Source organism: Strix aluco, chromosome 2, assembly GCF_031877795.1.
Source record: "Strix aluco isolate bStrAlu1 chromosome 2, bStrAlu1.hap1, whole genome shotgun sequence".
Taxonomy (NCBI): domain Eukaryota; kingdom Metazoa; phylum Chordata; class Aves; order Strigiformes; family Strigidae; genus Strix; species Strix aluco.
Window position 1 is genome coordinate 127,334,190 of NC_133932.1, and position 25,892 is coordinate 127,360,081.

A 25,892-nucleotide genomic window follows, 5' to 3' on the forward strand; every position below is an offset into this window, starting at 1 on the left:
TAGCAATATCACTACCTAGAGACCTACTTCCTTACTGGCTGATTAGAAACACAAAGCCATTTTCACAAAAAAAAAGGACGATATATGAATGATTAGGGACAGGGAAAGGCATTTTATTGCTGTGTAGTTTAATAATTCTTTAAGGTCTTTGTAATATCTTCCATCCCAAGGCTTCCACATCTTTAGAACACATAACTCAATAAATAAATTAACTTCAGTGACATCAAGCAACTCAACCAAGGCTACAGCATCACTAATCTTTCCGTTTGCCTAGTCCTTAGGCACCTCCATTAAATAAAAATTCCTTTTCTGCACTGCCGAGCCCTGATCCTACAGCCAGACCAGGCTGTGACACTGGCACATGAGATTGTTCCCAACCACAATAAGCAATAGATTCCCGATATCTTCAGGAAGATTTCCAGCCCTGTGCTTTAGCTCCAGGTTAGTGAAAAATTGAAAAGAAAACGTGGTTCTGGAGTTACAGCACTGCAATGTGGAGGTGAAAGTGGTTTTGACAGGGAATAGCTTGAAATTTAGATTGTACTGGGAAAGAAGACACTTCCGCACTCTGAAGTAAAAAAAAAAAAAAAAAAAAGAAAGAAACAAAACCAATAAAATCCAAGAAAAACAGAGAAGGTCAAGCATCACGGGAAAGAAAGGAGAGGTCTGCAGCTCTGCTTGCGGTGCAGAAGTTGGTACAGTTATTGAAACAGAGTGGAGAAATGGGAGGAATACAAGATGGCAGAGCATCCTTCCCTAAAAGAATCACTGCTGTCTTTTATGCAACATAACCCAGCAAACGTTTTGGCGAGGCAGTGAAGCCACGCTAGACACGTTCGTTCCTTCAGCATATTTTTGAGCCAAAATATCACGTGCTGTAGGTAGTATTAATCTCCTTCCCCAGCTTCTGCATGCTGTCTTGAACCACCTCGAACCCAAAAATGGGATTAATTCCTGTCACCTGCCTGGTGAGTCTTGTACTAGATTTAAAACTAGGACACCATGGCAGGGCTCCTTACTGACATGGAAATTAGTATAAGCAGGCAAGTTAGCTAATAGCTGCTGAAACTATTCATTAAGGTAAGTGAAGAAATAAGCATCGACTGAACTCCTTGTGTGCCTTGTGCCTTCCCACCTTGCTATGCTCACCCTGCGTGCATCAAACCATGGCACGGACACAGAAGTTGCACATTTCTGCCGTGCTTTGCTGTTTGTTGTCCTTCAGCCAGGCATGCCAGCAGCTGTGCAGGGGTGGAGGTCCTCCTGCTATCCAGGGCATACATAATCCAGCACTAAACTTCTGGTTCTGTCTAGCTGCGGAGCCCCATCTCACCCCCTACCCTTAATAAATTATTTATGGTATCTCAGAAAGTATCTGGCTCAGGAACATCCAAGCGCCTTTTTCCCAGGGTGCCTGAGAGACAGGAGACGACTCCTCCAAAATCTCCTGAGTCCACCAAAATGGTCTCCCATTGTTTCTTACAAGGAATGTTTTACCAAGGCAAATGTCCAACATCCTTTTCCATCTCTGGCCATCAGCTCCACAACTGGCAAGAATGGCTAAAAAAATCCTGTAGACCCATTTTTTACCCTCTTAAAATGATGCATCATAGGACTACCTACCAGTCCCTTGGTTAGGCCAAATAGAGACACGACGGTTACAGCAGGCAGGGAGCAACAGTGATCTGTGTCACTTGATCCTGTAATTTATTTTGGATTTTGTTTCCACCCAGCACAGCAGTCAGCCAGGTTTCAGAGCATCACTCACCCTGGAGGACTGAAAGGAACGATCGAGCAACCTGAGCACATGGCTGTTGGGTATCTCCAGTGCAGTCAATGTAACATTTCGATAGTTAATTATTTGGAATAAATGTACTAGCTTAAATAGGTCACTGAGACGCTACAGATCTCCTTGGAGAGTGGACTGGGAAAGAAGTGACTCCTGAAAGGACTTCTCCTTTAACACCCTCCACCTCCACATATCAAGTAACTGCATTACACACAACTGCTGCAATGCACTTTGATGCGTATTTCCATCAAAATCACTCATAGCATTTTAAACCCATTAATCATGCGAGCATCACAAGTGGCACAAAAATGCCTTTGACAATGTGATGATCATTAGATTTATTGTAGAGACAGGTAAAGCGAGGCATGAAAAGGTTAGTCATACTGCCATAGGGATTTTATCTCTCTCTCTAACATGTAGTAAGAAGCTTTGTCCGTCTGATAGTTGCTCTGACTTGTAATTTCAGCTTGAGGCTCAGGGGACCACAGCATAAACACCACGTAGCAAATAAGCATCCTAATCAGCTAACACACTGAATCCCTGTGTTAGCACACATCCTGCTCACTCTATCACAGCTGCCTCTTCCACGCCAAAGCCAGGACAAAGCAGCAGGCTCTTGCCACATGTTATTTCCAAGACATTCCTCCATCTTGCTAAAAATCACTTCTGGTTTATCAGAATGACTCTCCATCGAGCAACCTCTGCAGAGCAGGGAATTACAAAGTTCCTATATGCACAAGCTGTAAATGCTTATATATGGCTCAGTATGAATTTTGATTACATGAGTTATACCACTGCAGCTCCAAACCCTTAGTTTTGTACCTGATCTTCCTTCCCTCCCTCCATCAAAATGCAGAGCCCATAAATCCAATCAGGGAACTGATCTCCTCACTCCTTTTCTCAAAAAAAAAAAAAAAAAAAAAAAAAAAAAAAAAAAAAAAGATGAGTACTTCTCTCATTGCTTTCTTGAACTGGCTTACCAATCACAGCCCTATTTGACTGAAAAGATGGGATTTGCAATTCAAGTTAATACAGTAAAAGCTCGGGGGGGGGGGGTGGGGTGGTGGTGGTGGTGGTGGTGTGGGGGCATGTCTGAATAGATCAGCCCTTTAGGAAACCTGCTGGGGAAGATGGTATCTCCTGGATGCAGGTGACTAGGGAAAAGGGGTCACACCTCCTTTGCCAGAGGTTCCCATGACCTCCAGGGACTTTCCAGGAGAGTCTAAACACTCTTGACAAAGTGGACTGGATTATGATTGACAGTGTAAAGCAGCCCGGTTACCCTCGCTGTGACCACACGGTTATTTCTGACCATGTTCAATGTCTAGACAGAGCTTCCAACTCGTATCAGAGGATTTTTAATTTGTGGGTATAGAGAAGCAGATTTTCTGAGAATTAGCTGGATTTTATCTTTGCCAATGACAGATTAATGTTCATTATGAAAGATTAAGCAATTAAAGGAAATCCCCATGAAAGAGCTGAAACATATACAGAAAGTTTCAAACACTGGTATGTTTACACAAAAACAACATGAACCCTTCTGTGCTCCTAACAATATAGGAGTACAACACTTTGCATTGCAGTAATGGCTACAGTCACTGATATCCATCAGCAGAATGCCTTTTTTCCCCTCTTTCAGCATCAACAAATTCAATCTTTATAGTTCAGATAATTCAGATATCATTTAGATATTACCTTCCACCTTCAAAGAGAAGCAGCAATGGGGTTTGATGATAAATTGATGGGGGGCCAAACTCTAGAGTCAGCAGTCATTAGGTCACATTTATTAAACATATTTTGCCATTTACCCTTTAGCCAGCACAGCTAAATGCCAGTCCTGTTCCTTCCTCATAAACAGTCCTCATCTCCTCTCAAAATGTCACCGTAGGAACAGTCTTCCTTTTAGATTATTTTGCCTTTCTCCAGAAGGACACATTGCACCTCAGAAGCAGCTTGCTGCCCACACTGAACAACATGTTCCTAAAAGGAAGATTCCTCATTAAAGGTAGAGCCACACTGGGATGCAAAGGAGTCACATGCTTGCAAAAAGCACCTTATCTCATCAGCAAATGGCTGGTGTAACTGCTCCTCACAGAGATGAACACACCATTAGTTTGCTCTGCATGTAGGTACCGAAGGTACAGAACACACTTCCCCATCCCTGGTACTGTGAGAGGAAAAATCACATATTAAAAGTTTGTGAGGCTTTTAACAGAAGTACCTCATGTGGGCTGGATCTTGCCGTATTCAGGATTTCCTTAAGGAGAAGGGTGAGGCGGGTGTCTCTGAAAAGCAGTGCTGGGAAAGGTTAAAGCGAGGGAGGCTGCCCCATCCCTGGGAAGGACCCACATCTGCTCAGAGCACCCACTGCTGCTCAGAAGAATCAGCTCCAAAGTCCCACTGAGGTTTCGCTCCAATCCCCCTCTGGCTGCCGGCAGCCCAGGACTCTGCGTATCCCTGGATCGGGTCACACTGCTGGTGCTTGCCACTAGTCAGTGCTCTCCCCGAATAGCAAAATATAAGGTTATCATCCCAGAGAAAGCTGCGTTAATCACTGACAATGGCTTGGACTGTGGTCTGCCATCACCTAAGAGTTACTCCTTAATGATAGCAAGGTAATAAACCCCATCGAATATAGCCAATAGAAGTAGTGCAGCACCAACCAATTCATCCTTAAAGACCATTTCAAGAAGAAACAGTAAAATCCAGTCCTTTTAAAACCACCTCCAAGAGCCTGTATAGCATAAGGGTGGTCTTGCATGGAAAGACATGCTGCGAGTCGGAAAAATCTGTCCCATCTGTATGCTATGGCCACTGTATGCCACAGCCAAGTACAGCTTCAGTACAGAGATGCAGAACAGCTCAAGTTCCCACTGGTTTTAATGAATTTCTACATTTTCATCCCCCCCCCCCCCCCCCAAAGAATCAAACTATTAACTTATCTATACCTCTCACACCCTTTCAGTAAAATGGGAAACTACATAAACATTGTACATCAAAGAGCTTCCTTCATTAAAATGTGAAAAATAATTTGTGTACTTTAGATTAAAGCTGTTCTGGGACTGTGAAGTATTCTGGCAAATTTAATTAAATCCCATAGTTATTCTCTCCTAAAAATAAAGCTTTTGGGGAAAAAAAAAAGTTATTAAAAATTTAACTGATTCACAGTTAGGGTTTTTTTTCTTTTTGTAAAATCTTTACCTTATAAACTGAATCAGTAGTGAGAAGCAAAACTATTTTTAATGACCTGTGTGTAAAGTAACATTTCCAGAACACAAATTCTCAGTAAAACTTTCAAATTAAGAGGAAAAATCCCTAAATAATTATGCATATAATTAATTATAGGCTGCAATGATCTAAAATCAAAAATGAATTTGTTATGCTAATTTTAGTAAAACTGAAGAACCGAAGGCTTCACTTGTGAAAAATGGGCAGATCTAGCTATCACACTGTGGAAGGAGAGAGCTATTGAAACCACATACAATCAGATTACTCTCAGGCCAATGTAAACACTTCATAATTAGTTCTGACATAAATTAAAGCAAGAAAGTTTAATTTCATTCCTTATAGTCACTAGGATGATTATTCATCAGTACTGATGGCCACAAGCTTGGGTTTATAACTAAGAACTGATTTTCACTGGCAAAAGCAGCCACCTAGCTCGAGCTAGACCCAAACCACAGCATCTCCCCCTAAGTCCCAGAGCTGCACACCTCTCCAGTCCCTCACCTTGGAAACCTGTCACTCATACATGTACAACGAGCACATTACGCTCAACTCCAAAATGAAAATACCATCAAAATAACTGAAAAGCATTTCCTAAGAGAAGCAGCTTCAGGCTGCCTACCTCTTGTGTGGGGTTGTAGTAGCCAGACCGTCACCAGTGGAGAACAGCTGCAAAGTTGAGATGTAGCTGGCTACAAAGATATTTTTTTAGTTAGCATCTTCAGGGCACAGTACAGACTTAAAACAGCAAAAAATCAGCATGTGCATCTAAATGGAGGGGCAGCTAAACTCTGCAGCATGTCCTGATGTCCCCAGTCATTTAGATGGGTATGCACCGGAGGGTACCACAGCTCTCTACAGACCCACGCTCCCCATTTTCTTTCTTGTTCCCCCGATGCAGAGAGCACGGAGGAAACCAAGCACAGTCCTACATCTTCACACATTTCCCGCTGCCATGGTACACTGTAGCAACACCTGCCTGAGCAGAGGGCAGGTACCACCAGCAGGACTCACCTGACCACCTTTCACCTCCTGGGGTAGGACTCACCTCACCTTACCTGAGCACCACATTCATGACCAACCTGCGTGAGACATTTAACCAGGGGAGTGAAGTCATATGAGATGAACACTGGCCCATGTTACATGTCCAACTTCATACCCATGTCACCTGATTACAATGCCAAGGAGGGTAGCTCAGGGCCCAGCGAGCGATGATGCAGCTTCCCACCCCACGTCCCTGCCCTGTGCTCTGCAAAACACTGGAGGTGTAGAGTCTGCAGAGCTGTCCTAAAAACGTTCCCAGAAAAAGAGAAAGATGTGACAAACTCCTAACCACAACTGAAAGGATCTACTCCTTTTTTATTAGCCACAGACAAAATGATCAACTCAATGCCAGTGGACAACTTAAGTCTGAGAATCACAAAAATGTATTAGTGCGAACACCTAATGCAAACCAACTGCAATGAAAACTCCCTCCCCACACGCACTCCACTTGGCTTTCTCTCAGTTATTTCTTATTGGCAACACTTCAATGCTAATAAGACACCATAAGTGTATAAAATGTAATAAAGATGTTTACATTAAACAGCAGACTACAGATTAAAAGAATCTGTTCCGTGAGCTATAGAAGCTCATCTCCAAATATCTATTTTCAGGTAAACACATACATATGAATAGAAAGAGATCTGACAGTGGAAGGATTTTTTATTTTTATTTTATTTTTACCTTGTTAGCAAAGACCTAACAAGTTCCAAGACCTGAACATTGAAATTAGCCAAACAGCCTTAAAATATGACACAATTTTCTAGCAATGAGAGCAATGAAAGATTGGAAGAGCTTTCCAAGCAAATGCCTGATGTACCATTACTTGTAGTCCTTGAACTGCAAGCAGCTTCATAAAAGGTACCCTTTAATCCAGCTTCCAGGGTAAATCCTGGAGCCTACCTATGTACTGAAGCAGGGGAAGAGATACATGGACTTGTATTTTTATTCAGTTCAGTGTTACAACCTGTCTCTGCTCCAGACCAGCCCCACAAATTCCTGGATTAACTCTGTCAAGTTCTACTGCTCCCTATAAAGCTGTGCAACCTGCTGCAAGGGTCAGGCAGCAGGATGTGTCCTCAATGTTATTGGCCACTGGAGATTCCTCTCTCTTGGACTTGTTTCAGAGAAGGATTAGTCAGTACACCAAAGTGCCTCCAAGTAATCTTAGACACTGTTGAAACACCCTCCTCTGTATGTTTCAGGAGGACAGGACTGTTTGTATTGCCTTTCGATTGCACGCTCATAAGCTTTCATTTTAGCATTAACATTGCTTCTCAACGCCCCTGGGCTTCTATTGGTGCTTTGGAAGAGTTAAAGTGGATTTTTCTCCAGTTTCCTCTGAACTACCATGAATTGCTTGCATGGAAAGGCAGATCATGGTCTGAAGTGATGTTAGGATAAAGCTGATGCTCAGATGCTCAGACTGAACACCAGATGCTGGAAGTCAGTTTTCCTCTAGTATCATCTAACTGACTACCTTGTGGCTTGGTCCCATCGCTGGAACTTTGGGCATAAGATTTCTGCTTATGCAGGAGCACCTGGATATAATCTGATGGATGGAGGATAACGTAGGGGTCACTTCTGGGCTTACACACTAGGGGAGAGAGTAACAGAATACACAATAATACAAAACACTATTGGAAACAAATCTTAAGGGTGATAAAGGTGACAGGAGGAAATACAAACTTCACATTTCTTTATTAATAAATAAGTTACTTGGAGATTGAGACAAAATGTTGTATCATCAGGAGCATTCTGAATAATAAAGGAGATTCTCTAAACATTTTCCAAAGAAGGGAAAACATGCAAATTACAGCTAGCTATAAAAATTGTACATCGTGAGCTATTTTATGGGGTGTAAAGCCAAGAGAGCTGAACAGCTTGAACGGAAAAATTCTGCACGACTGGCCTCACTTAGTAAACTTAGGAAAGTATGTCAGATGATACTAAGGACCCTTTAAAGTAAATATTTTTGTAAGCTGATGCATTGTTTTAGGGTTCATATTATTAAATAAAAAGTTAAACAAATTCATTACAGTGAAACCAAGACACGCCTTGTCCCTTTACTAATTTACAGCTACAAATGACAGGGAAATTACAAACACAGAATTTATAAAAAAACCCTTGGTTTTCCACCACAACTAATATTAAAGGAAAAGAAAAATGTTAACAATTACTTTCCTAAAATTGAAAATCATAAATGAAGAAAAGCTTGCACTATTAAAAGCTGCCAGAGATAACTCACAGAACAACGATAACGCAGTACCACAGACTCAGAAATAGCTGCTCCCAGGAATGCTTTATTCATCCCTGACACAGATATGGGATGACAGACCAGATTTTAGCCAGGACCATGCTCTGTGATCCATCAGGCACGCTCCTTCCCAGAGAGGCTGCTCAGGAGAGCCACCATGGGCGAGCTGAGGACCAATGATCTCCAGTTCAGAGTGGCTGCTGCAAGTGCCTCCCCTGTGAGCATCCCCCTTTCCTGAGCCACCTCCCAGAAACACCCATTGACACTTTTCTTGTTGTATGTCCTGAATTTACTTCGAAATCTGGTTTTAGAAGCCTGGGATAATTAAGTGGCTCCAAAATACTGGCTCTGGGCAATGAAATTTGCCTGCACTTACTAGGAAAATGAAGAACATCTGTAACACTAATGCCTCAAAACTCTACAATTAATTCAATCCTACCTGAGTCTGCGCAGATTTACCCACTAGCTCCTACATGCTTTCATAAAATTAAACAAGAAAGGGAAAAAAAAATAAAATCACGTATCACAAACCATTTTCATTTTTACTTCATTTTGTTTCAAGGAAATGCTAGACATGGTCCCACATAAATATTTATCAGACCACTCATATTGTAATAAATGAAAGTATCCTTCAACTTGCACACAAAATAACCGAAAACTGTTTCAGAAGACAGCAACAAGATGCAAGGAGTCTCAAGCAATAAATTTATTCCCTTCTGCTAAACAGATATAACAGTGCAGGCAGGTCTGCTTTATTGTAAACTATATCATCTGGTGTTTCTAGTTTCCATTATTAGTCATTTGAAGCCATGATTAGGGTTTTCCAACACTGACTGGCTTCTTTTTAGACTCTAGCCACAGTTTGTCAGGAATTTCTATCACTCTTGAGGTATCTTAAAAGGTATCAAAATAGAAGATCAGACTGCTATCCTTGGCACCAAAAATAAATCCATAGAGTCTGTAATAACTTGAACTCCACCTCCATTTAATAGTATCTTCAAGATTTCAGCACTGTGAAAGACAGGCTTGGCTTATTCATTTGAATTTCAGGGCTGAAAGCACCTAAAGATAACAAGTTAATAAGGTCATCTCCAGCTTGCGTTCTTATCAGAGGGCCTCTATGGGGGTGGAAATTAGTGCCAGCTAATGCCTAAATTTAAAGTCCCAATGAAAATCAGGGGACTCAGACTCCTGAATAACCTTAGGAAATTAGGTTAGTAAATTTTGCATGTTGCTTAAGTCCATGCTTATAGGCTTTACAAGAACATTAAAGATCCCCTAAGCATTTCATTAATACCACTATTTTATCTCCACGTTCAGTTTCAATGGGATTTAAGAAGATGTTTCAATCCTTTCCCGAGAAGCAGCAAAAGCCTTATTGCTTCACTTTTCCCACTTATGCAGTGGAGTTAGTCATTCACAGAATCATCTAGGTTGGAAAAGACCTTGAAGATCATCCAGTCCAACCATTAACCTGACATTGACAGTTCCCAACTACACCATATCCCGAAGCGCTGTGTCAACCCAACTCTTAAACACCTCCAGGGATGGGGACTCCACCACCTCCCTGGGCAGCCCATTCCAACACCTAACAACACCTTCTGGAAAGAAATACTTCCTAATATCCAGCCTAAACCTTCCCTGGTGCAACTTGAGGCCATTCCCTCTTGTCTTATCGCTCATTACTTGGTTAAACAGACTCATCCCCAGCTCTCTGCAACCTCCTTTCAGGTAGTTGTAGAGGGCGATGAGGTCTCCCCTCAGCCTCCTCTTCTCCAGACTAAACAACCCCAGTTCCCTCAGCCGCTCCTCGTACGACATGTGCTCCAGACCCTTCACCAGCTTCGTTGCCCTTCTCTGGACACACTCGAGTAATTCAATGTCCTTTTTGTAGTGAGGGGCCCAAAACTGAACACAGTCATCGAGGTGTGGCCCTTGCATGCTGGGGCACTGCCACACCAGCTCAAATCAAGCCTACAGAAGTCTTTGCAGCAGAAGATGCTGAGTGCGTCTAGTCTCTCTGCTCCTCTAGAGTTCATTTCATTCTTTTGCTATTACTAGTACATCCATGGGTAGTGTAGGGGTAAATATAGAAACTCTTCGAGTGCCAGGCTGTTACATCAACTCTGCACAGAGTAAAAACACATGCCAGACTAAGAAGTGGAGCTCGAGTCAAGAATGCTGTTTAGCTGAACCACAAATCATTAAAAAATGAGAAGGAAGACATCAGCGTTTAGGCTAGGACTGATCTCATCTAATTCAACCTTTGAGAAGTCAGGAAGCCTCACTACTTGTCCGAGTCCCCACTGCAGCTGGAAAAGAGGTACTGCTAGATGGTATTTAGTCACCCAAGGTAGGTGGTATCATAAATCCATATGCATTTGTTGGACTCACCACTAGCTCCTGAGACAGCAAAAATACACCACTCTACTGTGGTATCAGTACTATGAGGGTGATACCACAGTAGAGAAAACCAGAGCTGAGAAAACCCAGGTTTTTAAGAGGGCAGTAGAGGACCTCTGACAGACACCATTTCCAGAAAAGTAGTTATATCTATTAGAGCTATCACTACGATGAAAACTCAAGAGTTTACTGTCATCCCACAAAAATCTTTAACAGATCTCTGCTCATTTTGTGTTAGAACAATCTAGAAATATGGAGGGGTTTTTACACAATTGTCTTCTAAGGAACTGCAATTAGCAGACTGGCAAGGAGTGTGGAGGAACATACCACACAGGAAGCAGTACTAGAGATGAAGAAATGGCTCAAGCTTCTCCATAGCCTAAGTTGCATAAAGGGAAGATTACCACCCACTTCCACAGGTAAGATCAAAGCATCAGACCTTGATGACTTTCTATAAATAGAAAAGAGGGTGGGATGCTTTGTCTAGCACTGTATTCTCAGAAAATGAAAAATCATAAAATATTAGTTGCATAACTCTTATCTCCTATACTCTCAAAAAAACCTTCTTTCTACTTCTTATTACTAGAAAGTACATTTATGTGTGGGTTTCATATTGAGAGACAATTCCCTGAAATTAAGCTAAAAACACGAAGCTGGTAGAGAGGAATCGTCACAAATTACCTGTCATGTGAACCTAAGAGCATATATTCTTGTTTATGGTTGGTTTACAGTTAAGAAGGATGGGTTACATCTGACCAAAGCAAGGTGTTTAGTGTAAACCTCTGCCTCTGAGCTAGTCATACAAGAACCTTTGCGCATTTTTAGAGCTTGATTCATCCAACTTATTCCATATTTTAACTTTAGGGTAAAATGAATCATGTTTCTCAATTGCCCATTTCTCTCTGTTGACTATGAGGAAAGCCTGCAGTGACTAGTTCTGACTGTAGATGACCATATTTCATCATATATATTACATCTCTGGAGTCCAAGAGAATGAGAGGGATGCAAAAAAAAAAAAAAGTGGTTCTGAACAGGAGACAGAAGGAAAAAGGGAATCCATAAATGGCAGCATCACATTACATGTCCCTCAGTGCAGAGATCTTAAATGGCAAGCTTGTGACATTTATATCAACAGTCAATAAATATGCCAATGAAGACAGAAAATCAGTAAGTTTGAACTGTACACCTAAGCTGGTGACAAACTCAATCTCCACTGAGCAGGAATCAACAAATTAAGAGTTCTCTATTGAAAAAAAAAAAGCGTGGTTTTTTTTTTTAACCTCTAGAAAAGTCTTAAACCAGTTTTTTAGCTATGAATCATGGATTGAGTTATAAACCCATGAGAAATTTAGTCTGCTGGCTAAGGTACTAGTGAGAAACCAGGGATGGAGTTGGAGGAGGTCAGGAACTGCTGCCTTCTACTTCAGGAGAGTTTTTATTGATTTACAAATTTGAACCAGCTCTGCCTCCTGGAAAAGTAAAGTAAATCCACTGAAACCAACTTGGAAGTGATTCACAAGGTTGTGGGGCCAAATACATGCAAAATTTCACTTCATCGAATACTTCTAGCTGGCAAACACTCCCTATGTTTCTGGTTACCACATATGAACTAGAGTTTTTAGCAGTGAATGTTGTAACACAACAATGATAATCCTCAAAACCAATTCTCTACAACACAAAGCAAGGAGCAGAACTGTGGGAAGGAAATCCCAGGCTCACCCCCATGGTACATCTCTTATCAAACTTCAATAGCACCATGATTTGCACATATACCTTATGCAAAGAGATCTATATTGGCCAATATGGAGGAGACTCCCAAACTCTATGACCATAAACCACTGTTCAGACCTGAATGGAGAACAGCCTTTTGTGGAACCCACACCAAAAGCCATGTCAAGCTTGGTGGAATTAGATGGATATAGATTTCTATATGCACCTGTATACATCTATAATGGAACAAGAACAAAGCCACCACGCCAACAAGCATGCAGCAGCATGATGTGGTGTCGTTCCCACCATGCAGGAAGGCTCCTCCTTGGGTATTGCTGCACCGTTTCCCCTCCTTGGTATCAACATGCAGCAGCAAGCACAGGCATATCCCACTCAGCACACGGGGTGACACCATTAAGATAGAATATTGCAGAATAAAAATAATGCACTTGAGCAGAATTTTGCTGAAAGCCCAGACTTGCTTGGAGTCCAGACTGCTCACATCTCAGGATGAATTTGGCCTAGTTTATATACTAATGATTATAATGGATACTGCAGTCTTCTTTTCATTAAGGCAGCAGCCAAAAATATTGATTTGTTGTACTTCGTGCTCCTGCTTACCTTCACAAATTTCAGGGGAGACAGTGCATAAGCCAATAGAGTTGGTCAGTTTAGAAGTGACAAATTAACTGCACTGAAAGTAAATAAACAGCTATCTCTTTGTAAATTAATTCAATATGTGACTTGAGCTCTTTTCTACAGCTAGAAAGCTGATTCATCATTCAGCAGCATTTAAGTTGTCACCAGTTCAATAACAGAGTATTAATGTTGTGTCTTATTTGACACAGCAGGTCAAATTTTGCACTTGGGTTACAACAACATGACTCAGAGTAACTCCTGAACCCCCAAGCCCTGTCTCTTCACATTGCCCTGGCTGCAGCTATGCACCCAAGTGTTCTCCAAGTGGGTTTTGAGAAGGCTTAAGTTGTATTGAACAGTTGGGGAAAACAAAAGAAGAATCCAGAAGTCTTTGATCTGCTGTGTTTTCAAGTGTCTTCTGGGATGGTTTAGTGAAACAGCACAGGTTGATTCGTTTTCATGAAAATACTTGTGAGAGAGTGAAAGGCAGAAAAAATATTTGCAACTTTTAAATTTCAGGGCTTTGTGGTGGTTTTTCTCCCAACAAAATAGGCTTCAATTACAGAAAGAAACTAAGCATGTTTAAAGTGGAATATTGAGTACAATTCCCACTCATGTCAAAACATGATCTGTGCTTTACTGAACAGGGGCCCTAACTTATTATAGCCTATCGCGCCTACTAGTCTAGGCACAGGGTAAAAAAACCTGGTTCATTTATTAATGAGCAACACACACTAACTTACTCTCCTTACCAATTCCTTTCACTTCAATAGATGTTGAATGCGGAGATTTCCAGAACAATACTGCAGCATTTGGACCAATCTGCCATTGCTTTATAAAGAACCCATTTAGCTGAAGTTGATTGCTACTCAAGAAGCAGGTAGGCCAAAATTTTCAAATGCAGGAGCTTAAAATTGAAATTCATGTTCAACTGCCTGAATAATGTTGCCTGAATGCCTTCAACTGCTATTAGCACTGTAGGAAATGCGAGTTCTTAACATTTCTGGAAATTGGAGTAGGTACCCTCTTGACTTCTGACACAAGTCTGATGTTTCTGGACACAAGGTTTTGACTGTATCATCTGTGCACACCTGCAGCAGAGAGACTATAGCACAAATAGAATAAAAATATTTTTCACTGCTTATGTTCAGACACGATCCACAGCATTTGTAATGTCGTCTGTTTTTCATAATGTTCAGTTTAGAAAGTTGACATTTGATTAAACAGTTTGAATTTGCCAAAACATACATTTTAATCTTATGTTTTAATACCACATTCTCAATTAAAAGCTTTAGAAAAAGACATACAAAGTCTGCTTTAACCACTGTAAACGCAGAGACCTGACATATTTAATACAATTTCTGAAACTGTTGACTAATATTTTCTGATTTCCTCACTACTTCTAGCACCACAGCTGCACCATTGTTCCCAACAGCTATCAGACATTTAAACAGCCAGTTTGTTAAGTGTTTTACTAGATAGTCTTTCATACTTAGTATTTTCCACATTTTCCAACAGGGTGGCATGGTAGTGAAATTCAACATCTTGAAAACCTTTACTTTATTGTTTTCTAACATTGATGTGCATAATACTACCGCCACCAAAGGAAAGCTAGCACAGTTGGTTTATAGTTAAGCATCTTTCCCTGTATTTCTACCTTTACACAAGTGTGACAACACTGATGAACACCATGCTACAAGAAAGAGTATTACACAGAATGGCATATCACTCCAGACTGCTAACTCCCATGACAAATTACTCACAACAACAATAAGAACAAGACCACAAATAGGTTTTAGGATTAAATAATTCTTATTTCATGCTCCTTATTTCCTTTTATTGGGTTTAACACCGCATTCAAGGTCATAAGTGTTGTGAGTCTGTGGAGGTGACCTGAGTAATTTACAGTGATCAACAGATAATACAGTGACTGGAAGCAAGTCATTCCGTAACTATCACTGCTTTCCAAATGGAGTCATCACAGAGCTGCTGAAGAGGAATGTGTATTATTTCACAACTACAGACTGATGAATGTAACCAGGTAATTAAGTCATGTCATTGCTGTGCCTGGAAAACCCTTATTTATAATTTTATCTTGGCTGTTAAGAAGAACTGAACTTCTTGTTAAGGGTAGAAAATAATTATACCTAAGCCTTGCTTTTGCAAAAACCTCTACAAAGGAAAAAGGAAATCAGAAACAAAACTCACCAGTTTCTTCATCTATGCTGAATCTCCCCAGTCCGCTGCCATCCCTAATTGAATACTGGATCTCTCCATCCCTTCCAGAGTCCTCATCTCGAGCAACAACTTGCAAAACACTCGTACCAATGCGGGAGTTTTCCTTTACAGATCCAATGACGGCAAAGTCAGGAAAATACGGGGTATAGAGATTTTCGTTAACATCCACCACTTCAACTTCCACAAAAGAAACAGAAGAGAGGGAAACTGGTCGCCCTTTGTCCTTTGCACGCACAGTCAGGTTGTAGAACTGCTGCTTCTCGTAATCGAGCTCTTTGTTCAAGCGGATAGCACCGCTCGCTTTGTCTATCTCAAACCTCCCGTTGTAATCATTCACCAGAGAGTAACGGACTTGGCCTCCCAAGCCAAGATCTGGATCGTGAGTTTCCAACCAAGCTATGACAGTGCCAACTGGCAGGTCCTCTAGGACCTTCACATTGTAGCTGGATGGTATAAAAGCTGGAGAACAATCATTGACATCATCCAAAAAAACCTTCAGAGGCACAACAGAAAACTGCTGATGGCCACTCTCTGCTTTGTCCCTAGCCTCAATCTTCAGTGTGTAGTTTGCTTTTGATTCCCGGTCTAGTTGATCAGCCACATACACCATTCCCGTGGAACTGTTGATAGCAAATTGATGGGTGTCTGTCAGTACTGAGTAGGTCACTTCACCATTAGATCCTAGGTCTTTATCTCTGGCTTCTACCTGGATAATCTCTGTACCAAGACTTGTACTTTCTAAAATATTAACTGAGTAGTTGTCCTGTAAAAAAACAGGCTTGTTATCATTTGCATCCTCCACAGTGACAGTCAAGAGTCTCCACGCAGATTTCTGTGGATTACCTAAATCATAAATTGTAATATTAAGGAGATAGAGCTCTGTTTTTTCACGGTCCAAGGGCATAAGAACATTAAGTACCCCTGTCTCCATGTCAATGTTGAAACAACTATCTACATTACCATCAGAAATTGTATAAAGTACTCTTCCATTAAAGCCTGAGTCTGCATCGTAGGCTTTTATCCTCAGGATGGTGGCACCAACTGGCAGATCCTCTGAAACCTTTACATCAGTAGGGAAGGATTTGTCAAAATGCGGTGCCTGCCGGTTCACCGAATAAAAATCAAGAAAACCATCTTCCAAATTCAGCTTCATGTTTGCTTTTGCCTTTTTGAGTAATTTTTCTGCTAGCTTCTGAGCAACTCTGGTTTCTCTACAGCTAAAGGTCTTTGAAGACACTTTCCCATGAACTACTGAAATATTAACAAACATAGCATCAGCAAAGTTCTCTCCATCAGTTGCCGTTATCTTAAGGCCAAAATTGCTGTTCTTTATGCCAGAATTAATTAGAGATTTTTTAAGTTGCAGGACACCAGAGTCAGGATTTAAATAAAAAATGCCAAGTTCATTTCCAGAGATTATTTTGTACTTCACAAGCTCTAACTCATCTATGTCTATTGCAGAAACAGCAGTGATGTGACCACCAACAGGAAAATCAGAAGAAATCACTCCCTGACACGCCACTTTTTCAAAGAGGGGTTTGTTATCATTGACATTGCCTATGTATATGGTGACATTCACCTCGCTTTCATGGCGGTAGGGAGAACCCCAGTCAGAAGCTCTCACAATGAACCTGTAGCTTTCTGGTGAGGACTCAAAATCCAGTTCTTCAGATGTGCTGATGACACCTGTAAACTGGTTTATTGTAAATGGTAGTGAGTTCAGACTGGCAACGCTGTATGTTATATATCCATTTTCTCCCCTATCTTTATCAACTGCTGAAACTGCCAAAACGCTAGACCCCACAGGGACGCTTTCGTTGACAAATGAGCTGTAGGAGGGCTGCTGGAACTCCGGTGTGTGATCATTGGCATCTTCTAACCTGACAGTAACCTGTGCTTTTAAATCACCACCTTTGTTTGCATATACTTCTAATTCATAGAGATCCTTCTCAATGATTTTCAAAGAACGAGCAGTAGTAATAAGGCCCGTGTTAGGATTGATCTTAAAGTACTCAGCTTCCTCACTTTGAGATATTCTATATTCCACACCCTGTGGCTCAGGCATCAGCTTAACTACTGCAACCACCACACCAGGAGGTGAAAATTCACTGATCAAAATATCGTATGCTTCCTTTTCAAACTTCATGGGGATAATTTCTTTCCTGGGACTAGCAATGTGGACCAGTTTGACTGCAGAAAATTTCTGAGGAGATCCTTTATCCTTCGCTTGTAGAGTCAGGTTATAGCCATATGGAAAGCTGTCCCAATCAATAGGCTTTCTTTCTTTGACTTTGTACTCGTTCATCCATTTACCTTCTTTAGTCAGAAAGAACTGTTCTAGTGGATCTCCAGCCACAATGGAAACAGATTCTATTTCTCCATTGGCTCCTTCATCTAGGTCGTCAATATTAACAACTGCATAGGTAGGCTCCTTGTCTGATGGGAAGGGAATATGGGTTACTACATTTATTGTTGGGGCATGTTCATTTATACGTTCAATGTGAACATAAAGCTTGGCAGTGCTGCTTACGCCATTGTTTCCATAAAGCTTCATCCCACGGTCCACAGCCAAAATCTCAAGATCGTATCTGTTTTTCTCATCGTAGTTTAACCGGCCACTTAAGGAGATAACACCACTCGTAGGATGAACAGAGAAGAGATCAACTTTGTTTTTGAAGTAATAATAAAATTCACCATTGGACCCAATATCTGCATCTGTTGCAGTCACTTGTGCAATGCTAGTCCTTAAAGGAGTGCTTTCCGCTATCGTGACAGAGTACGTGGTTGGTGAAAACAAAGGTCTTAAGTCATTCATATCCAAAACCTGGATGTTCACTTTTGTCCATGCTTCCAAGTCCTCTCCTCTGACAGACCCTTTCACCATCAATAAATAGTTGTCCTGGATTTCTCTGTTCAATATAGCAGAATTCCCACCTTTAGTCCTTATTCTTAGGAAGCAAAAGTCAGCAATGATGACTTCCTCTGCTTTAAAAAAGCCCTCATCATCACCAGACACTATCCTGTACTTGATATCCCATGAAAGGTCAGCCAAGGTAATGCCCATCCTTGTTTGGCTGTTGACATAGGTCCTGGCTGCAGAATTCTCATACACTGTAGCATTGTAAGTGGAATGTGTAAAGTGAAAGCCAAGTGGGGCAGTCCCATGAACTACCTGGCAAACAGAGGCCAGGAGCTTGACAATCAGAAGGGCAAGGGATGACGGAGGTGGCCGTGAGCCTGACCAGCGGCCCATATTCACCTCCATCACATCATTCTTTCACCCTGTGAGAGAGAAAAACCAGGAAACAGTTGGTCAAGAGATAAAAACTGTGCTGTGAAGTGTTATGTCAAAATTACTTATTAAATTTCTAATTAAAAATAAAATATAAGTAATAACTAGTCACTATATATTTAACAAAATAGAATGGAAAAACACTATACACACACAAGCACACCAGTTTTAAACTATATTTTTACATGTGTGTAATATGTATGCATGAGCATACACATATACAAAACTATATATATGTATATACACTTTTTCAACATAAAAACCCCTATAAGACCTTGCACATCTATACACACATGCACGCAGTCCAGAATAATAATCACAGTGGAAAAAAATTAAAATCAGATGCACACTTTGGAATAAGTTTATACAAGAGGAGGAACACATACAGAAATTATTGTTTTTATTTACCAGTAGCTCCAACTAAGCCTAAACTTGTTTGTTTTCAGATCATATTGGAAAACTCATCTTTTAGTCCCAATGTTTGGGAAGGAGACAGGATTTTCATTACATACATAGCACTGTGATAGTCAAATGTTACCAGTTTTTTTATGGACAGTTAAGAAAGATCAAACGGTTGATGAAATTTGAGCCACCAAGAACAAAGAGTACATAAAAGTCACTACCCAGCCATTACTTTAACTACAGATACCTTCAGAAATTAAGGAAGAATTATATCTAATTATATGCAATTGCATACACATATATATATGCATCCACATACCCAGATACTGAGAACAGGCTCACTACAATGAAGAAAATAAAACTGCTTGATAAAGCTTCCAGGTGAAGACTCAGGTTAGGAAACAGCACAGCTGAGATAACCTGTAGGACTGAAGCCTACCCTTGCATATGTACCACAATGTATCTGCAATACCGTCACCACTCTCCACCAAATGCACTGGGTGACACACCCTAAATGGGGCCACGGATGAACACTTTTTTCTGTATGTCCAACAAATGCTCCATTTGCTGGGTACTACTGCCATCCCGACCTAAGAAAGGTGAAAAACCCCTTCAATCTATTGCCTGTCCTGCTGTCAACAGGGCGCCCCAGCCAGCTAGAGCAGGAATGCACCCTTGCTCAGATGGCGTGAATTCCAGCTGACACCACATATCACTTTGTCAATCCCAAGCAGAATTTGGTTACAAATAAGGCACACGGCTGCATCGCCATCAGTATGTCTCAATCCACTCTATCCCACTCCAGCCACCTCAGAGAAGTGAGAGCCTTTCCATTGATTTCAAAAGGCTTATTATACATGTAAGTATTCAAATACAATTAATAAGCAGCCATTTGGGGAAGATTTGGAGTTCCTCCAGCAGTCCTGTTGTGGAATAGCCCCAGTGCCTTGCTTCAGGGATCTAAATTAGGAGGTTAAACGGAGACACTGGCTGAAGGTTGCTGGAGGGTGCTGCAGAAGCTGGGAGCCATGTCCAGCTTACTGCTTCCCACTGAAAGGAGAGGAAAGGAGCCTGAGGAAACTAGGCAGGTGCTTACAGCAAGGCAGTGTGAATAAGCTTCTTTGTTACAGAGTACATTTGCTGCTACTCATGAAAATCATAAAAATCAATTTTAAAAGGCAATTATTGAAAGACCCACTGCACACATACATTGCTCTCATTGTCATTTAAAAGCTGCTTGAGAACGTCGTTTTCTCCAAGCTAGAATACAGAGTGGAAAAGGATAGGAAAAGTTGTCGATAATGGCAGGGGTTAATTTAAATTTCCAACATGATTTCAACATCCCCTAGGAGATTTATAAATTGCATGAAAGTTTTGGAATATGAATTCATGTTAGTTATCACTTCCAATATAACTGAATGACTATTGCAGTTTTAAGTACTAACGACAATCAATTTATCGCACTGATGTTATAATGTTCACACAAAACACTTAACTTCCTGATCCCACAGTCTATATCCCATTGCTTAACACATTAATCAATTTGATCAATTCTCCCAAGTGTTTGTCAAGGCACTCATCTTTCAATACACTTATTTTCACATGCAGTTTTCTCCCCTTTGTTTCCTTCTTATTTTCTTTTCTACTATACCAAGAAAAAAAAAAAAAAACACACAGAAACTTTAAGATTGTATCACCTTCTGGACCCACAGTCCCCAGTACCAGGCAAATCCCAACAGAACTACATGTGGCTGTTCCTTTTCTGAATATGCAGACTCAATTGTTGTGCACATATCATGCGAGTCCTGGGATTAACATTTCATCCCATACAGTTTATACATCAAATATGCAGAATTCTCTAATATGCTTTGTGTACGTAAGGGACCAGGTCTCCCCGTGCTCTCCCCATGCTCAGGTTGATCCCCAGAAGACCCAAGATGGAATTTTTCTACTTCAGCTAGGAAAGGTTTTTTTTTTATTGTTGTTGCCATTTCACTCAGCTAAGAGATCAGAGCAGTGGCACCTTATTTTTCAGCACAGCAAACATTCATCAACTTAATCCACCAGTGTGAAAATATCAAAGTCCCTTATTTTCATGGAGCTTTATGTGATCACTTTAATACTGCCACTAAAAGCTGCTGCTTCAGCCTAGCATGGGAGATGATGCTCTCAAGTAGAAAATACAGCCAATATATGGTACACTGCCGAGGAAAAGCCAGCCAAGAGGAATGAGAAATTCTGATGAGAGACACCCAATTCATAACAAAATAAAGGGCTGTGCCTCTTCTGTGATGTGGCATTATTAAAATACTCAACAGACAAATCACTGTATTGCTGCTTTTCACCAAGAGCACTTCAGCGTCTTCCATCTATACTGAAACACCAGCCTCTCTCCACTGCTAAGAGAAAGTGAATTTTTGCTGGATTACGATGGAGACTGATGTTACATTTCATATGAGCACCCACACTTTATTTCACCGCAGCTCAGCAGTTTCCCAGAAATAGGTGTCTCTGGAGTAATGAAATGAATCGTATTATCCTATTTACGTCTCATTTGGTGGTCTAGTTTCTCCTGTCCACACCATAGTTCAGCCTCAGCTGTTTTTTCTGTCATTCATGACCATCAACATCGGGTTTCCAGGTCCACTGTAATCAGGAATCAGTTTTCCTGAGAAATGCATTGCTACAAGCAAAAATTATTTAAAACTTTACCTTCAGGTTAGCCATACCCAAGGTTACAGACTCTGTCGTGGCAGACAGGCATCAAAGTAGACATTTACAAAGCTGTGTGATTAGGTGAACCTAATGAAAAAGTTGTGCATATTCCAGGCAATATAATATGACAACCTTACACTCCCATTCCATTAATCTGTTTTTAGAGAAAGCCAGGGCTAAAACCCAATCTGAAATACACTGTTGTAAATCCAGTCATGTCAATAGTCTACAAAGGTTTAGTGGTTCAGTACAATCAGGATCAGTGCTGACACTAACTTCCACCTAGAAACAACATATGTATATGTCTGTGTGTGTGTGTGTTTATGAATGCATGTTTTGGTTATCTATACATATGTATACACAAACACACAGTTTGTGTATTTTTAGGTATAATTTCAGGGTTGGCACTGGAAAAAATGGACCTTCACATCAGGCAGCACTTTCAGAGTTTGATTTCATTTCAGATGTGGTATGCAGAGTTGTAACAAGCTCCTCATTGAAGTTATTCATCTATCCATATATTTATATGGCCATCATCATTATATTATTTGAAAGTCCCAATGGATGAGCTATTAAACTGCCACTTGGGCTACCCAAGAATGTTTTATTCATTTACTGAATTCCTTTCTTCTGGGATATTTGTTTTTAAGAGCTCATAATACATACATACTCAACACACAGGAAATGTAATGCGATAGGTTACAGAAACAAAGTACAAAGCAACCCACCGTAAATTAAGAGGCATTTCTTTAAAGGCACTTCTTGTCAAAAAAATGTTATGGTTTCAAGTGAAGAGAAAGTTTGTGATTACTTTTGCTTGATTTAGAAACGTTTCGGCAGGAGCTACTCGAAAAAAAAAAAAAATCCCCTGGTACTGCTCAACATGGGTTAGTCTGAAAAAAAGAAACAGCTCTAAAAAGAGCAGATACTAAAAGAAAAAACCTCCTTCTAACTACGCAAGAAGGTAACAAGATAAGACAAAATAGGAGTCCAGCATCTTTCCACTTTAGCTCACACTAAATACTCTGGCCTTAAAGTGGGAAGGACGGAATAAAGAAACAGAATGGTGTGTCTTGGTTTTTAATACTCTTTAAAATAAACTTGAACATCATGGAGGACTCTATAATTTCACATTTGGTTCTCCACTCAGTCACTTTCCTTTGCTCCTTGAACAAAGATTAACTACATGACCCAAACCTTGCCGAATAGCTGCAGGGACCTGTAGGTGGCTGGTGCTCCTTAGAGCAATTGAGAGAGGTATAAGCTTCATTCCTTTTTCTCATCTTGGCTCTGGCTACCTCTAGTCTGGGCTGCATCCAAACATAACACCCCACCAGACTGAGAAGGAAGGCTCAAGTCCCAGGAACTGCCAGGATTCCTGCACACCAAAATTGTGGCTCTAATTCAACGTGCAGATATGAAACAAGTACTGTGTGATCCTTTGTTTGATTCCTTCTCCCTAGGTTAATTCTTCTAATCCCAAAGATCTCCATACCAGAAAATACTTGAAAAAGAAAATAATGCATATACCTCATGGATAAACTCAGAAAATATTAAACAATAGCCAAAAGAACTTTTATAGAATATAAAGAATACAGCGGGTAAACTTCTTCAGCAAGCATGATGAATAAGTTTTTAAGCAGGCCACAACAGGGAAAAGAAAAGAGTCTTCTCCTCTCTCCCCTTATGCTCCAAGCCCAATTACATCCTACGAGATAAGCATTTTTCCAGTTGACCATCAGCTAAATTAACTTAGGCAATGTGACTAGCTAATACAACACAACTACTTAAGACTTTCTACAGGTCCTTTGAAAGAGAAAGAAGAAACCAATCTGTGCTTTAACTTCCATCTTCACCACAAGGAACCAATGAAGCTCTTACCTATAGGGTCCTCTGAGCTGGGAGAAGAAAAAACGGTTTCTCAATTTCCAATGACTAATTCCTGAGAGTCAAGGTATTTATGCACCTGTGTGCATAGAGAAAAAAAGGTCAAGAAACCTTGACTTAAAGGTTTTTACTTTAACTGGCATTTCTCTTGGAGAAGCTGGGAAAGGAAGGACACCTTCTCACATGGGACAGGAGTGGTGACCTCATGGTATGGAAAAATACTACAATTTGAAATTGTTACTCCTTTCTTAGGAGAGTTGTTACAATTCTCTTTCAAAAGGTAGCTATTTAAATTCTATTAAATAAGCAGCTTTACAGCAAAAAGGTGTATTTGAAAATATAAAGGTCTTTTTAGGAGGCAGAAAAATATTAACTTCACATGCACTTGAAGTCTAAATAGTATGTAGTGAAGTCATGCATCTGCAGCTCTTGATGTTGTTGGAAGTAGCCTCAATCTTACAAGGAGCTCCTTCCTGTCACTCAGTGTCAACATGTGCAGTAGCCTATCTATTCTTATGGTCTAAATCATGAAAACACCAAACTTACATGCTTGTCACACAGGCAAATCCATGCACCTGAATGGAGCCTATTATTCTCAGTGCTATTTTCTATAAACAGCAATCTGGCTACACAAAAACTTCTGCATGACCAGGCCATGAGGACCTGCAAAAAGGGTGAAATGAAGGTTACAAAGTATGTTGACTGGTTTGCAGTTATTACCTATTTAAGGCTTATGTCAAGCTGCATCAGTGATAGGAAAAGATGTTTTTCACAATCTGTTGTCAATATTGCAACAAAGAGGTGGGAGCCCATGTACATCAGTGTCCTGCCTTGGAAGAAGCCTCTTCCATAGGCCAAAACTATGGAAAAAAACTCTTCCAAATGCATGGAAATTTACATTTAAGGCACATGGAAGATACCGATCTAGGAGTTTAAAGACCAAGGCATCATTCTACCAGCCATGGATTTTATACTCTCCCTCCATTACACAGTCAATATCACTAGCATGTTGTCAAATGAGAATAGGGAAAAAAGCATATTTAAATGGCCCTTCCTCTAGTCAGACATATTCCTGGAGTTGCACTTCACAGTAATTTGCCCAGCTAGGAAAGGCTAACAATTTACTGGCCAGGAAAAGAAATCAGAATATAGAATAAGAATTTGTAATTTGTGCCATACAGAAATGAATTAAAAACACACGTTCAGCTCTAGGCAGGAGGGGAAGAAAACCTGACTGACACCGATAGATTTGCCACAGGGGATATATTCAGGGGGCTACCTGCTCCCTGATGAGCACAAAGATATGCTTTTCCATAGATATGATTATATGATGATGTGTTTATCCCAAAAAGAGAAGATGAAGACAAAATGACCATTTCTGCAGAGTAAGCCCTTGCAAGAGACAGCGCTATAAATCCTAACCTTTCTTAGAGCTGCAAATCCTCCTGCTGCCTGCATATAATTTCACACAGGAGAGAGGCCGCTCAGCATGTAGCAAGTGTAATTCAGGCTGTCCCTAGGAAGTGAAGATTTAGCCACCCAGCCGTATGTTATGAATAACTTTGTTTTGCTAGCAGGTGCTGGGGATTTTTTCCATACAACACCAATTTTTGCCAAGTATCAGTTCATCAGCAAATGCTTCCACTTGTGAGCAGGAGCCAGGCATCATTTGTCTTCCTGGGAAGCGGGTGCAAAGGGTCTGTTGGACTCTCCCTTCCCCCTCAAGGATGAAACATGGCTTGGGGAAATGACGGGGGGAGAAGGGAGGAATAATTTGCTGCCATGTGAGATATGTCAAAAGGGAATTCCTGGGAGCCACCTTACAAGGGATTTGAGCTTGTCCCTTGGTGGTCTGCCCCCAGGGAAACAAAGCCTAATATCCAGTTTTCATGCTTTGTGTATCTCCAATCCCCGCAGGCTCTTGCTTTTTAATCACTGTAAAATGGGGAAGCTTTGGGGCAGTTTCAAAATGAGACAGTTATTTGCAAGGGGGCTATATGCTTTCTTATAAAACACACTCAAGGACACTATTTCTGGTTTATCTGGCTTTTTTTTTTTTTTCTCCTTATCTCATAAATCTACTTTGACCCCCATCCGAGGAGCCCTGGCTTGAAAGCTCTTTCTAGGTACAATGTCAGTGTAAAAAATCCAGGACTGGTGAGTCCCACTCCTGTCACTGCTGTTTTTTCCCTGGATCTCTCTTCACCACATGTTAATTTGGATCCCCCCAGACGGCCAGTTCTTCCCTGAGCTGCACCTCTAAACCTCAGGGGCAAGGGCTCTGCTCACACCCC

The 25,892-nt window shown here is 40.8% G+C and overlaps 1 protein-coding gene across 1 annotated transcript in view; it reads right to left on the reverse strand.

The window, feature by feature from the left end:
* Positions 1–25,892, reverse strand: part of FAT3 (FAT atypical cadherin 3) — a 415,532-nt gene that overhangs the window by 308,364 nt on the left and 81,276 nt on the right. Inside the window, exon 2 of the mRNA XM_074816293.1 lies at positions 15,273–18,584. Coding sequence (XP_074672394.1) covers positions 15,273–18,567 — 3,295 coding nt within the window. The 5' untranslated portion in view covers positions 18,568–18,584. The remainder of the gene's footprint in view (positions 1–15,272; positions 18,585–25,892) is intronic.